We start from the raw sequence: 14,879 nt of genomic DNA, 5'->3' as shown, positions 1-14,879 counted from the left end.
AGGACATAATGGCAGATTCATAATCATACAGTCCTCAGCAAATAGGACCAATGTGAATAGATCCCTGATTAAGTATTATACACCCCAGCACATTTACAAAACAGTTTTGTCAATTAACCAAAGCCATCTTAAATGTGACCCTTGGCACTTGCTATTTTGAGACCCAACTAACCTAAACACTGGGCATTTGGACACATAATTAAAGAACCACAACACTGTTGTTAAGTTATTGGAATTCAATGGTTACTTACGCTACATGACCAAAAGTATGTGGACACCTGCTTGTCTAACATCTCATTCCAAAATCATTGGCATTAATATGGAGTTGGCCCCCCTTTGCTGCTATAACAGCCTCCATTCTTCTGGGAAGGCTTTCCACTAGATGTTGGAACATTGCTGCGGGGACTTGCTTCCATTCAGCAACAAGAGCATTAGTGAAGTTGGGCACTGATGTTGGGCGATTAGGCCTGCAGTCAGCGTTCCAATTCATCCCAAAGGTGTTCAATGGGGTTGAGGTCGGGGCTCTGTGCAGGCCAGTCAATTTCTTCCACAACGATCTCAACAAACCATTTCTGTATGGGCCTCGCTTTATGCACAGGGGCATTGACATGCTGAAACAGGAAAGGGACTTCCCCAAACGGTTGCAACAAAGTTGTATGCACAGAATTTTCTAGAATGTCATTGTATGCTGTAGCGTTAAGATTTCCCTTAACTGGAATTAAGGGGTCTAGCCCGAACTATGAAAAACAGCTCCAGACCATTATTCCTCCTCCACCAAACTTTACAGTTGGCTGCATTACAGTTGGCAGGTAGCATTCTCATGGCATCCGCCAAACCCAGATTTGTCCATTGGGCTGCCAGATGGTGAAGCGTGATTCAGCACTCCAGAGACTGCATTTCCACTGCTCCAGAGTCCAATGGCAGTGAGCTTTACACCACTCCAATGGACGCTTGTGTGCGGCTGCTCAGCCATGGAAACCCATTTCACGAAGCTCCCGATGAACAGTTATTGTGTTGACGTTGCTTCCAGAGGCAGTTTGGAACTCGGTAATGAGTGTTGCAACTGAGGACAGATGATTTTTATGCGCTACGTTCTTCAGCACCCGGTGGCAACTTTCTGTGAGCTTGTGTGGCCTACCAATTCGCAGCTGAGCTGTTGTTGCTCCGAGACATTTCCACTTCACAAAAACAGCACTTACAGTTTACCGGGGCAGCTCTAGCAGCGCCAAAATTTGACAAACTGACTTGTTGGAATGATGGCATCCTATGACGGTGCCACGTTGAAAGTCACTAAGCTCTTCAGTAAAGGCCATTCTACTGCCAATGTTTGTATGGAGACTGAAATGCTGTGTGCTCGATTTTATACACCTGTCAGCAACGAGTGTGGCTGAAATAGCCGAATCCACTAATTAGAAGGGGTGTCCGCATACTTCTGTATACATAGTGGATGTCTAACAAATATCAACAAAACGAAATATAGGGGAAACTCAACACAGAGAAACAATACAGTGGTTATAAATGATCCTGATGCAACAGTATCGACTACTTCCTGTTTACTAATAAACAAGGATACAATAGGTTGTTTACCATACTCTGCAAAGGTATTAGTCATCACGAAGACATGCACATCCAGCAAAGTTGCTCCTTTAAAACCAGAAGTCATAGAGGAAATAGTCCGGATGAAACCAATAACTTAAAAGCAAAAACAAAACCATGTGTTTAAATATTAATGTACTATTCTGCAAGGTAAACCAGGAAATCATCAACTTTGTGAGTTGAGTTGGATTCCTGACAACGTACAGTGCCGCAATGACATAATGATACGCAGTATAACTTTGCCATCCTACAGGGACACATTGACAGCAGTCGTGATCAATAAGCTATCAGAGTGTAAGCAACCCACGATGAACGAGTGTGGTGGAAGAAAATTCAAATAAATTATAGCGCTGAAGTCAAGATGTCTCTTAGCACATCTACACAAAAAAAATAACAATTTATAATTGTTTTTCACAGAAATAGCTTTTGCCCTTTACACTTTTGACAGATGCAACAAAAAATAATGCTAAATACTTTAATATGTGCTTATGATGTTTAAAAGAACAATAAATAAATAGTTATGTTCAAAAAATAAAAACATTTCTAGAGGCACTTGCAAAACGTTGCTATATTCCCAAGGCGCATGGCAGTATGTCCATATGCTCTACAGTACGTCAGATTAGTATTTACTTGTCTGTGTGCTGGGGGGAATTTTCTCAAAGTCAACTGTTATTTTCACAAAGTTACCGTGTCTGTTTAGTAATTGGTTTTCAACGATGAGTGACGTGGTATTATCTTTCACTAACTGCCAATGAAATATTACAAAAAACAAGTTCATTTTGACCCCATTCTCAAAATGAGATTATATATCCAATAGGGCCAACTGTATTTAGCCAATCTCATCATTGCATAAATGAGCTATTACATTATGTTTGGTTATTATACAGCCATATTTCTGATTGAAAGTCAGAAAAAGTAGGCAAATCATACACCGAATGCATATAACATAACATATTGATTGTAACACAACTGTTTTACTAACAAAACTCCAAGTTTGAAGAATAACTGAAGGCCACAATATATTTAGATTACTGTGTGTGTATTAGGTACACCACCCTGTTCATGAAAATTGTTCGCTCCTACAACAGTGAGTCACCTGGCCGTGGCTTGCTATATAAAGCAGGCAGACAGGCATCGAGGCACTCGGTTACTGTTCTATTGAACGGTCAAATTGGCAAAACGAGTGACATAAGCGACTTTGAGCGTGGCGTGATCGTCGGTGCCAGGCTCCCCGGTTCCAGTATCTCAGAAACGGCCGGCCAGTGTCTAGGGTTTACCGAGAATGGTGCGACAAACAAAAAACATCCAGTTAGCAGCAGTCATATGGGTGAAAACAGCTCGTTGATGAAAGGTCGAAGGAGAATGACAAGAATCGTGCAAGCTAACAGGTGGGTCACAAACAGGAAAAGAATGGTACAGCTTGTCAGTCCTTGTCACGGATGGGCTATTGCAGCAGACCACCACCCCGGATTTCACTCCTATCAGCTAAAAACATGAAGAAGCGTCTCCAGTGGGCACGCAATCACCAACACTGGACAATTGAGTGGAGAAACATAGCCTGATCTGACAAATCACAGTTCCTGTTGTGTCAGGATTTGGCGTAAACAGTATGAGTCCATGGCCCAATCCTGCTTGGTGTCAACTGTAACAGTTGAGCGAAGTTTCCATGCCCCGAAGAATTCAGGCTGTTCTAGAGGCAAAGGGGTGTCCGACCCAGTACTAAATGGTTGTACCTAATAAACTGGCCACAGTGTACAGCAGCAGATGAGATACTTTAGAAAGTCTGTAGCTTATAGCTATTATTTGTGTGCTGTATTCTGTTAGGTGACTGGAACTCCAGGAGAGACTGCATCCAAAGTCATGTCTTGTTGCCCTCCTCTCTCCACTACACTATGAAATTCACACACACGTTTGTTTTACTGTCCTTGTGGGGACCAAACAATTGAGTCCCTAAACCTTAACTCTAAACCTAACCCTTACTCCAAACCCTAATTCTAACCCTAACCTCTAAATCAGCCTTTTTCCTTGTGGGGACCGATGGAATGTCGCCACTTGTCCGAATTTTCCTTGTTTTACTGGACTTCTGGTCCCCACAAGGATAGTAAAATAAACAACAACAAAAAACACACACACACACCTTTCCACAGACCCATGTTGACCTTCAAAAGAGATGTACAATACACAGAGAAAAGCATAAAAAATATGACAGAACACAAAAGACTGTCATCTTGCATACCAAAACTATTTTCAGTAACCCAGTTCACTGTAACGCTGCAGTGTTGCTACTATGACTTTTTGGTATTTTGCTCATGGGAATATTAATGGAGTTTCCAAAAAGACGTGCACCTGAATTTTTTACAGCATTGGTTAATTCACCTCATTTACTTTCCTAGTGTCATTTCAGATTGAACGTGATAATGGCAGTAGAAATGATGCAATAAATAGCACAATATGGCACTGTCTGAAATTTCTAGAAAAGAGGTGACTATCCTGAGATGACAGACTTCAAACAAAAATGCAATGATGCCATTGAGCCACTTCATTCTAACAACACCACAGTTACACAGATGACCTCACCTAAACAGGTTGCATAAGAAATTCCCATAGGAATATAAATATATGAATTCATATCCAAAATATATACAGTAAACCTGTTTATTATCAAAAACCATCTAAAACTAGGGGCCAGTTACTCTAGGGGCCAGTTACCCCAGTTATTCCCAATTTTTCTATTTGCAGTTTCTGGACGAACAAGTCCAATGGTCCCATTGGACTTATCACGTGTGTGATAACATGTATGTTTCAGTAAGCAATGCAGAATCCATCCATTGTGACTGCAAGCACAACCTGGCTGAGAATAACAAACAGACAGAAATGCCCCTACATTAGCAGCATGGAGCTATGTGAGCCCAGATCCTTTCCCAAGCAGGTGATGGGCTCTCCAGATTGGGTATTTTTCTCTCTTGGCCAGTCTGCATGAGAAGTGGGCAATAATCTCCTGTTGACTTTGACTAAGGGCTGGATTCGATCCATATTGCAGAAGTATTGCAGAAGATCCACGTTATAGGCAATGTTCCCGCATTCCCGCATACTGCATTCACGGTAAATGCTGTCGGCTTATTCGGAAATTCCATTTACATTTTAACACAGATCTTCCACAGTACGGATTGAATCCAGCCCTAACAGCAGACTGTTTTAAATATATAGCATTGACAAACTCCTCACATAGATGAGAGTGAAATGGTAATAAATCTGTATTCCAGTTGTCTAAGGGCCGATGGAGTCCGCTCATGCTGTGAAGCTAGCTGTACCTGAGGAGAAGGAGAAATGACCCTTCTGAGAGGCCATCTACGTGTCTGAGAGGAACCAGGTGAGAGACACTCTAAATACACAGACACAGTCTCTCTCTTGTAGACACAGTAACTAGCTGCAGTAAATTCTGGAGGGAACAATTGTCATGGGTATACATTTTCCTTTCATTCCTGCCGCACACATACACACAAACGTATAAACGGGCTGCCTCATTGCAATCCATTGGTAATGCCATGGCAACAGTCAGCGAAGACACTGGAGCGTTGCAAGCGCAGGGAGTGGTAGTGCAGCCAGGGGTGCATTCCTTCACTCTCGGTTCCTGGTTCTTTCAGCTCTTGAGGTCCTTTTGGTCAAAGATGATGTGGTTGGCCAGATAGATGGCGATGATGCCAAAGATGGCGGAGGAGGCCATATAGGCAGTGACGGACTTTGTGAACTGAACGATCATGCCCATGAAGAGAGTGGGAAAGACCTGAGAGAGGAGGAAGGTGCTATCCAGGATGGCAAAGTCCAACCCTACGCCACGCTTCTCGTAGCCCTCTGGCTCATCCTGTTCGGGGCCCGTGGCTTTGTGGGACGACCCATTCTGGCCTTGGGGAGGGGGGTAGTATTCTGAGCCGTCTTGGCTGAAGAAGGCATGCCCGTTGTTGCCCCCCAGTTTGTGGGCCAGCCCCCCCTCCTCAGCCACGGGTGTCAAATGCGTGATCGAGTCCTGCTTGATCACAATCCCGTACTTAAGCAAGTTTTTTGTTTTCTTTTTTGGCATGTAAACCTGAAATGCAAAGAGAGAGAAGTAAATTCAATACACAGTCTAGGTTTAGGCAGTGTGTGCAAGGGAGTTTGTTTGTGCAGGGCTGGACTGGGTATGTGTACGGAGGGAGGGAGAAAAATGATATGACTATGACCACGATGTGAGCGTTTGTTTGTATTGGAACATACATGGCTGTTTACTCAGCCCTGATAAATGGCTGTTGACTCCTACGGCATCTAAAGGAGTCAACAGAATTGTATCACAGTTAAAATATGATTTCATATGTACACTACGCTCACGAAGTACAGGGACCACAGAGTACTGTATGTATGTGTGTCTTTCTGTCCTTACCTCCATTTCCTTGTGGTAGTGGCAGGTGAGGGTGTACGGCAGCGTCTGCAGCGTGGCATAGGCAAAGCCGGTCAGAGCCGACATCACGGTGACCAGGACCACACTCTTGGACATACAGATGACCAGGGCAGAGATGGTGAAGCTCACCATACTGCTCAGGTAGACCCGGCGCGAGCCAAAATGGCGGACCAGTCGGCTCATGAGCAGGGAGAAGACAGTAGAGGTAGCACACTGCAGGAACAGGCCCAGGCTGCCCATACGGATGCCTGCAAGACAGGATTGAAGTTGTGGTAACAAATTAAGATACAAGATTATGTAATATGAATTATGTCCCTAACATTTATGGGTACAATAATTCTACATGATTATAATTCTAGTTAGTTAACTAGCTAATCGTCCTAGATTCATGCATAGACAAACAGACACAACCAAAGAACAAGGTCAAACATACGGTACTATAACACCACAACAGGTTGTGGTTGCAAATGCAAAATACGACCAGTAACCTCATCCGGGCACTTACTATTAAAAAATACCCCTGTAGGAGCCGGCTTCATGATTTAAGTTATTAGTGGGGGGTGTTCCATTTCACAGTCTCAACAACACATAATACTTTAATCATGTTTAAAGATACAGAACTCTTCACCACATATTAACCTAAAACTGCTTTTACTGTGGCGCATGAATGGACCTTTATGTGTTTTAAATTCTCAGTTTGCTCATGCCAGTACTCGATACCATCTACTGCATCTTGCCTACGCCGTTCTGTACCATCACTCATTCATATATCTTCATGTACATATTATTTATCCCTTTACACTTGTGTGTATAAGGCAGTAGTTGTGGAATTGTTAGGTTAGATTACTCGTTGGTTATTACTGCATTGTCGGAACTAGAAGCACAAGCATTTCGCTACACTCGCATTAACATCTGCTAACCATGTGTATGTGACAAATAACATTTGATTTGATTAACACACGGAACAGATCAGAGCCCTAATCTACGAATCAGGGTTGAGGAGTTAGTTAACTTTGGTCAACTCTGAGTTCAACTTGGGATAACCCGTCCCACGAAAGTGTCTCAACTTTTAGCCAGGTTAATGTCTATGACAACGAATCCTTCAGAACTAACCTGCTCCGATGCATAAATATCATTCCCCCCCTCCCCCCAAAAATGCTAGCCTCCCCGGTTATAGTAATGGTGAGAGGTTGTCTTGGGGGTATGATATTTGCGCGTAACTTTCTCACTCATCATTATTCACGGTTCATTCAGGGTTATCCGTAATCATGATTAGCATCCACATTAATGTAGAAGTGTTTAGAAACGTATTCTTTTCTTATTTACAATAACAGTGACTCCAAAATGACACAATACATTATTTACCATTAGTTTCTATTGGGCACAAAATAATCTGAAACACACACAAAAAAAAGCTAATGCATCCAGTCACAAGCTTAATGTAGCCATTAATGTGCTAGGAATATGGAACCAAATATGAAACTTTTACTACTTTATACACATAAGTACATTTTGACCAATACTTTTGGTTGCCTAAAATGGAGGGTCTATGAACAAAAAGTGCTGTAATTAAAGCTGACAGTCTGCACTTTAACCTCATAGTTATGTTTAATTTCAAAACCAAAGTGCTGGAGTACAGAGCCAAAACAACAAAAATGTGTCAATGTCCTAATCAATGTTCCCTCAAAAAAAATGCATCTGTGAGCAAATTTCAGGTCTGCTGAGCCTACTATCACAGTCTACCTCAAAGTAAATGGCACAGATCCATATATGGCAATGGTCTATTTGCATATAAGCCCACTGCAGCTCTGATTGGTTGTGCTGCACCGGTCTTTGTAGAGTATGGGCTAAGTTGTGTGTAAATGCAATAGAATCCTACTCCGATGCGTTCTGCCTATAACAAAATATATTGTATAGCTAGTTTTGCATACTAAGTCTTGCATAGTTCGTTTTGTTTCAGTATGGTACATTGAAAGTGGTTCATATTGTGTTGATTCCATCACGATTGCCACAGTAAAGAGAATGATGATATCCTTTCAAATCGTTCATCTGTGCTTGTATGCCTGGCTTAATGGACCAATAGAATAGTCCCAAAACTGCAAAACCCACCCATATTTCACTTCAGGTAAGCTACAGCAAACACTCCAAGTATTTGAAGAGTTGCAGACTCCGCAGCACAAATACTGTATGTCTGAAACCCAGTTTGTTCTACCTTCCCTAGTCTACATTGCATCACAGGAAGGGTCTTCATTCCAAATCAACACAATAAGTGGCCTACATCTCCTATGGAAAGGTGGCTGCCTGAGCCAACTTTATTTGTAGTATTTAAAGCGGTTTGATATTACTGTTAGCTGTAAGGGGCCGATTTAGACTTAGGAAATGTACACCTTCGTATGCATGCCTTTCCGACACACTTCTCAGTAGTTGGTATTCAGACACCTAATGAAGTCGCGTCATGCGCTCTACAGACGTGGCTACCTTTCACACACTGAATACATTTAATTCAACCGCTGAACACCCTCCGACTTGCTGGCCAACAGATTTTCTTGTGGCGTTTTCATTCGATAGGGTTTCCAGGACATTTATCTTATTAAGCCATCCCTTTAAATACGGTGTACCTTTAACTGACATTTTGTTGACAGACTAACTAAAATACATTGAGAGAATGGGTTCAGAATACAGGGATCAATGAAAGAAAGCCATCTAAATATATGAATATTCGTCTCTGTTTCAGCACCAACTGGTAGCTTTAAAAATACTTTGATCTTGTAGATTATTTAGGGAAATATTAGGATTAAGAAAGTATGTACAAAGAAATGCCAATATTGATGAATCAAAAATACAGTGGTTTGATCATCCTGAAAGTTGCCATATTCAAGTTCAATCCATGACATATTGGAAGGTGGAAAAAGTGTGCAATAGGGGATGAACAATAGTCCTATAAATCTTCCCTAATTCTCACTAATCATGGAACTGTATGACAGCGGTCCAGTCGTCGTGAACGTGTACCAGGCTCCAGGTTTAAGCTGCTCTTGTGGCCTGGCCTGAGTTCCGTAATGATTCAAATAGGCTACATGTCCCAAATGTCCACAACATCAGCCTAATATGATCCACTATTGCTAGCGACCCTCAGGAACAGGAAATAAAGCTAAACGGAGTGGAATGGAATGATGCAAAATGTAGGATACAAATTGAGCTAGGATTCCATCCAATTGGCAACGGATTTTTATGTGAATATAAAACTATCTGCATAGAGAAAATATGCACATTTTCCTACCAGTGGTGTGTTTCCACCAAACAGACTTGTTGTGGATAAAAATCAGTGCGTGATGGTAGTGCACACAAAAGGTACATTTTCACGCAAGTTTTCATGTTCCGAATACAAACCGAAAGTTCAAAGCATTTTAAAAACTTGTTACATAAAAATGTTTCACTAAATAACATATGCCTACTCTGGTCTTGGCACTTGCTCTCTAGCCAACAGCTCACAGATTCAGTGCAGGTAGTCTGTGCGGGTACGCTAGTCTACTTGATGAGATTATTCTGGATATTATTCTGGATATTTGTATTTGTCAAACGGCAGTCAATCATTGATCATCATGTCACCAGAATAAGACCCTAGATATTTATTGGAAAGCAGCATCAAGCCCATCGCCGTGCCCTTTCACCACCCTGAGAAATTCATCACAATTGATTTAAATCTGTAGCCTAATAATGTTGAATGAACAAATGATCTGTTGGCATCTATAACATTTTACCGAGACTTCCTGTTTCCATCACAGCTGTCTTGTATTTTTATTTTACGGTATGACTTTACCCGCATAAAAGCTGTGGATGAAATGTGGTTACTGGCGCTGGCTCCCGATAGTGGTTAATATTTAACATGATACAAATTGTAAGATAAAACTGAGAAAAGCCCAGGCATATAATTAAACATTGTAAAGCACATAAATCAACTCGGCAGGTTTGGCACTACAGAAGTCTATAGCTTGGGTCTCCAAATTTCATCCCGGCAAATTATGAGGGCATACAATTAAAATTCTGAACAATGGCACAGCTATTTATAGCTTACTTCACTGTGGAGTAGAGGCCATAATACATGACCTGTTGATGTGATTTTCAGTTTGCTTCCATATGACTGGTTTCACATTCGTTCTCAGGGATCATAAGGAAAAATAATCTAAAACAATTGCTATGTGTATTGACAATCGCTTTCTCCAAACAGATTACTAATTTACCTAGCTCTTATCAATAGCTGACACTGGTGGAGGCTCTTCAGAGGAGGAAGGGGAGGACCCTCCTTCTCATTGAATTTCATAAAAATAAAATGTTTAAAACATTTAAAAATATACTTTTTAGATACAACTTTACTAAATATATTCATGTTACCAAATCATTTATTAAAACACACTGCTTTGCCATGAAGGTCTACAAAGTAGCCTCAACAGCACCATGTAAGATAGCACCATGGTGTAGCCGGAGGACAGCTAGCTTCAGTCCTCCTCTTGATACATTGACTTCAATAAAGGAGGATTTTGGTCCCTTCCTGGATCTCACCCCCTTCCAAAGACTTACACAGTAATTATGACAACTTCCGGAGGACGTCCTCCAACCTATCAGAACTCTTGGAGCATGAACTGACATGTTGTCAGAGAATTAATATATTACTGAGATCATTAGCTACAGCTAAAATGTGTTGAGTAGTTGACTCAAAGAGAGAGAAAGACAAAAGTTGAACAGGTTATGACTATCCAACACAACACTGGAACTCTTCCAAGTCAAGGGGACTTTTGGTTTTATACATTTATTTCAACCAGGGCCTGCCGGTGAACTGCTAAATTGCTTACTGACTATACACTAATGTTACTGCATGATTGTATTAGCTACGTTGACTAGGACATTACTATAGCTGTGTGCAGCGGTTTTGATATGGTTTGGCTTAGAAAGGTTTTTTCGCCTGGTCACATACAGCTGATGTGTTGTTCATTGAAGTCCACAAACAAAGAGAAAAGGTGAGAGGAGGAGAGTGCATAGATGTGAGAAGGAATACAATGTGGCTGCTAAGAAAGCGAACTGTGTTTGCGCGTGATCAGAGGTGTATTAATTCCGCCGATTCTGTGCAAAAACATTTCTTGAACGGAAGCAAACGAAACGGGGATAAAAAATACCTGAATTTGTACAATAGAAACTCTTGTCTGCAACTGTTGAACTAATGATTACACCTTATATCAGCTAGATGCAGGCAAGAGTGTGCAAGGCGCTATTGAATGTGTCACTTCACTCGATCTGTGTGCACCTACGCTGTAACTTTATTTTAAAGGCTAGGTTGTAGCAACATCATAGTGGGTATAGGGAAAATTTGAGTATCATGTAGTAGCCTAACCATATGGCTGATACTGGCATTTGCCCATGCTTAAATTAATAGTCCGAATATGCGTAGAGACATCTCTGCATGGTCTGGTGAAGTGTAATTATGAGAGAATTTACAAGGAGGTTGAACGAGATTTAACCGTTTGGGAGAAGTTGCCTGCTTCTTTACAAATTAGGATCGCTTCCATAAAGATGAATGTGTTGTCACGTATTCGTTTCCTGAGCCTGATGATCCCACTCCCTCCACCAGTAGGCTATTGGGGAATGATTGATCAACATATACATACATACCTTTGGAATGGCAAACATCCAAATATTAGGTTTGAGGTGTTACAACGACAGAAGTGTAATTGGTGGACTTGAATTAGCAAATGTTTGTATTTACCACCAATCTTGATCAGCCTACATCAGTCTCTTGGAGAACTGTCGAGGGAGAGCTTGTTTCACCTACTAGATTGCAGGATGTGTTATTGTCTGGCATATCTAATAGGAAATGCATGCTGTATTTTGGTCCTATCATTTCTAACACAATAGAGAATTTTAGCAAGGTTGAGAAGTGTGTAGGTGTTTCCTGGAAATGGCATCTCCATAGCCCTCTATGGCATAGCAAGGCTATCACTTCCTGGAATAAACCGTCAGAGTCTAGAGCCTGGTCTGCAAAAGGGGTCAATAATCTAGGGGATATATTTGTATTTATTTAACCTTCGTTTACCTAGGCAACTCAAAGGGTCTTCTTTGTTTTCAGGAACGTTGTCTTCATTTTGATTTGCAAGGGCCGTCATTCTTTCTATATTCTTAAGACTACAGTCAGCGCCATGTGCCTGTGGGGTTCCATGGGGTGTGGGGAAGGCACCCGGTGATAGAGTGGATTTTTACATTCCAGTCCAGCGGTTTTGTGTCTGCTATTTCTTCTCATCTTACAACGATTAAAGCAGAAAGATCTCTCAATGGTTAAAGCATGGGTAGATGATTTGGCCGTCGATGATGAGGCTATTGATTGGGAGAATGTCTGGGAGAATATATTTCACTCATCAAAGAACACAAACCAGCAATTCATTCATTTGAAACTTTGTCATAGATCGTACTGGACACCACTTGTAAGATTTCATGCAAAACAGACCCATACTGTGACCTATGTAACCTCAATAGACTTGGTACATACAAACATATGATATGGGATTGTCCTGAGGTTTATGAGTTTGAGGAAAGTGTCGTATATCCTCTCTGACATGGTTGATAAAACTGTACCCCTTGAACCAATTATGCTGTTGCTTAACGATGACACAGGTATGCAGCTGAATGAGAAACAGCTAAAAGTTTGGCTGGCTGGGTTGACTGCTGCCAAAAAACATGTTGTTCAGCGCTAGTTGTCACCACATGACCTTAATAATATAAGGATTTTTTATTTTTACCTTTATTTCACTAGGCAAGTCAGTTAAGAATTCTTATTTTCAATGACGGCCTAGGAACAGTGGGTTAAATGGCCTGTTCAGGGGCAAACGACAGATTTGTACCTTGTCAGCTCGGGGATTTGAACTTGCAACCTTTCTGTTACTAGTCCAACGCTCCAACCACTCGTCTACCCTACCCTGCCGCCCGGCATACTTTCAGGACGTAATTATGTTGGAGTTATCCGCTGCTTGTATGGATAAAGCCAGTCATAGCACTCTGGAAACATGCAAAGCAGCCGACTCAGAAATCTCTGTTGGATGTGATGTCAAATTCTTACTTGATGGTGTTGTATTAGCAAATTGACTTTGCTGTGTATATTCTAGTGTAGTGCGTGTTGTTTATTTGAATTTTAAACTATATATTTATATAAAACAATTGGGGGAAATTGGGGGAAAAGTGTCATTTTAGTTTTATGGTTGGAGTGACCCAATAAAAAACAATTGTTCACAGAAAATAATTTGCGTAGAGAGAAAAGTGCATAAAGAGGGAATTAAGTTTGATTTATGCACACATAACTCAAGGTTTGAATTCCCCCCTAAGTGCATAGGACACAGATTCAGCAACATGCTAAAATTACATGGGGAAAGGATGTGGATGGACTAGCTGTTTGAAAGCAAAGGACCAAGCCCACATTACAAACACTGCATGAGATAGTGGACTAGCTTTAACCAGCATTGGAAGTTCAGGGTATACAATCACATTTTTTAATTTATGTTTTATTTTACTAGGCAAGTCTTTTAAATAAAGGAGGCTGGGTTGACTGGCTGACTGCTGCCAAAAAACATGTTGTTCAGCTCTAGTTGTCACCACATGACCTTAATATAAGGATTTTAATTTTTTTATTTATTTAACTAGGCAAGTCAGTTAAGAACAAATTCTTATTTTCAATGATGGCCTAGGAACAGTGGATTAACTGCCTGTTCAGGGGCAGAACGACAGATTTGTACCTTGTCAGCTCGGGGGTTTGAACTTGCAACCTTCCGGTTACTAGTCCAACGCTCTAATCACTAGGCTACCCTGCCGCCCCGATTTGCACTGAGGATAAACCACATTGCGGTGAAAAAGGTGATCTCAATTATGGGGTATTGTAGTAAAGACTGTGTTGTGGCTACTTTGTGTGATGTACTGTTGTCTCTACCTTCTTGCCCTTTGTGCTGTTGTCTGTGCCCAATAATGTTTGTAGCCTGTTTTGTGTTGCTACCATGTTGTTTTCATGTGTTGCTGCCATGCTATGTTGTCATCTTAGATCTCTCTTTATGCAGTGTTGTCTCTCTTGTCGTGATGTGTGTTTTGTCCTATATTGTTATTTGATTTATTTATATTTTTAATCCCAGACCCCGTCCTCACAGGAGGCCTTTTGGTAGGCCGTCATTGTAAATAAGAATTTGTTCTTAACTGACTTGCCTAGTTAAATCAAGTTTAAATACAATAAATAAAATTAAAATAACTTAAATAAATATGTCAGGCTTCAGACTTTTGTGCCTGGCCTCTGCCCTGTACCTGAATGAACATGCTCTTTGTACACTGATTGTTTGACATTAATGCACTGTGAGTGTGACATTCCTCCTTGTCCTGCAGGCATGGGAGGGATGGGGGTGGGTGGGAGGGATGAGGGTGGAGGAGAAGCAGGAAGCCTTGCAGAGCTCCACTACAGACCTGGGAAACTTCTCAGTGTGGGAGAAGGTGTTTCCTTTTGTCCCTCTCACCATTAGTTTTTCTCTCACTTTGTCTCTCTTATCTCTGTTTTTCTGCTGAGTCTGGGGTATTATGTCAGTCAGATTCAACGCAGTTTGAAGTTTGAAGGTCTTCTTTTACACTGATCATCTTCTCCTCGTCCAATAAAGCTATGCAATATTCTAGGGGATTAGGAACCAGACTCTTAATGACTCTTAATGCACACTTTATTACCAGGGAGAACGGTACAGTGACTGGAAACTCGAGGTAATATTATGGCAACACCGAAGCTTGCTCCTCTGCCTGACTACCTCCCACCTGTGCCATTGGAATGTGCATGCATCCGGCCCAGCTG

General features: G+C 41.3%; 1 protein-coding gene across 2 annotated transcripts in view; it reads right to left on the bottom strand.

The window, feature by feature from the left end:
* Positions 1–959: 959 nt before the first annotated feature.
* LOC124003128 (solute carrier family 45 member 3-like) overlaps positions 960–14,879 on the bottom strand; it is a 51,719-nt gene continuing 37,799 nt past the window's right edge. For both annotated transcript variants that reach the window (XM_046311195.1, XM_046311203.1), the window contains exons 4-5: positions 6,011–6,276; positions 960–5,680 (exon numbers count right to left, since the gene is read on the bottom strand). In XM_046311195.1, the coding sequence (XP_046167151.1) occupies positions 5,237–5,680; positions 6,011–6,276 (710 nt within the window). In that variant the 3' untranslated portion in view covers positions 960–5,236. The remainder of the gene's footprint in view (positions 5,681–6,010; positions 6,277–14,879) is intronic.

The sequence above is a fragment of the Oncorhynchus gorbuscha genome, linkage group LG02, assembly GCF_021184085.1.
Source record: "Oncorhynchus gorbuscha isolate QuinsamMale2020 ecotype Even-year linkage group LG02, OgorEven_v1.0, whole genome shotgun sequence".
Lineage (NCBI taxonomy): Eukaryota > Metazoa > Chordata > Actinopteri > Salmoniformes > Salmonidae > Oncorhynchus > Oncorhynchus gorbuscha.
The sequence above is the reverse complement of the archived record's forward strand: the minus strand, read 5'-3'. Positions and strand labels throughout refer to the sequence as shown.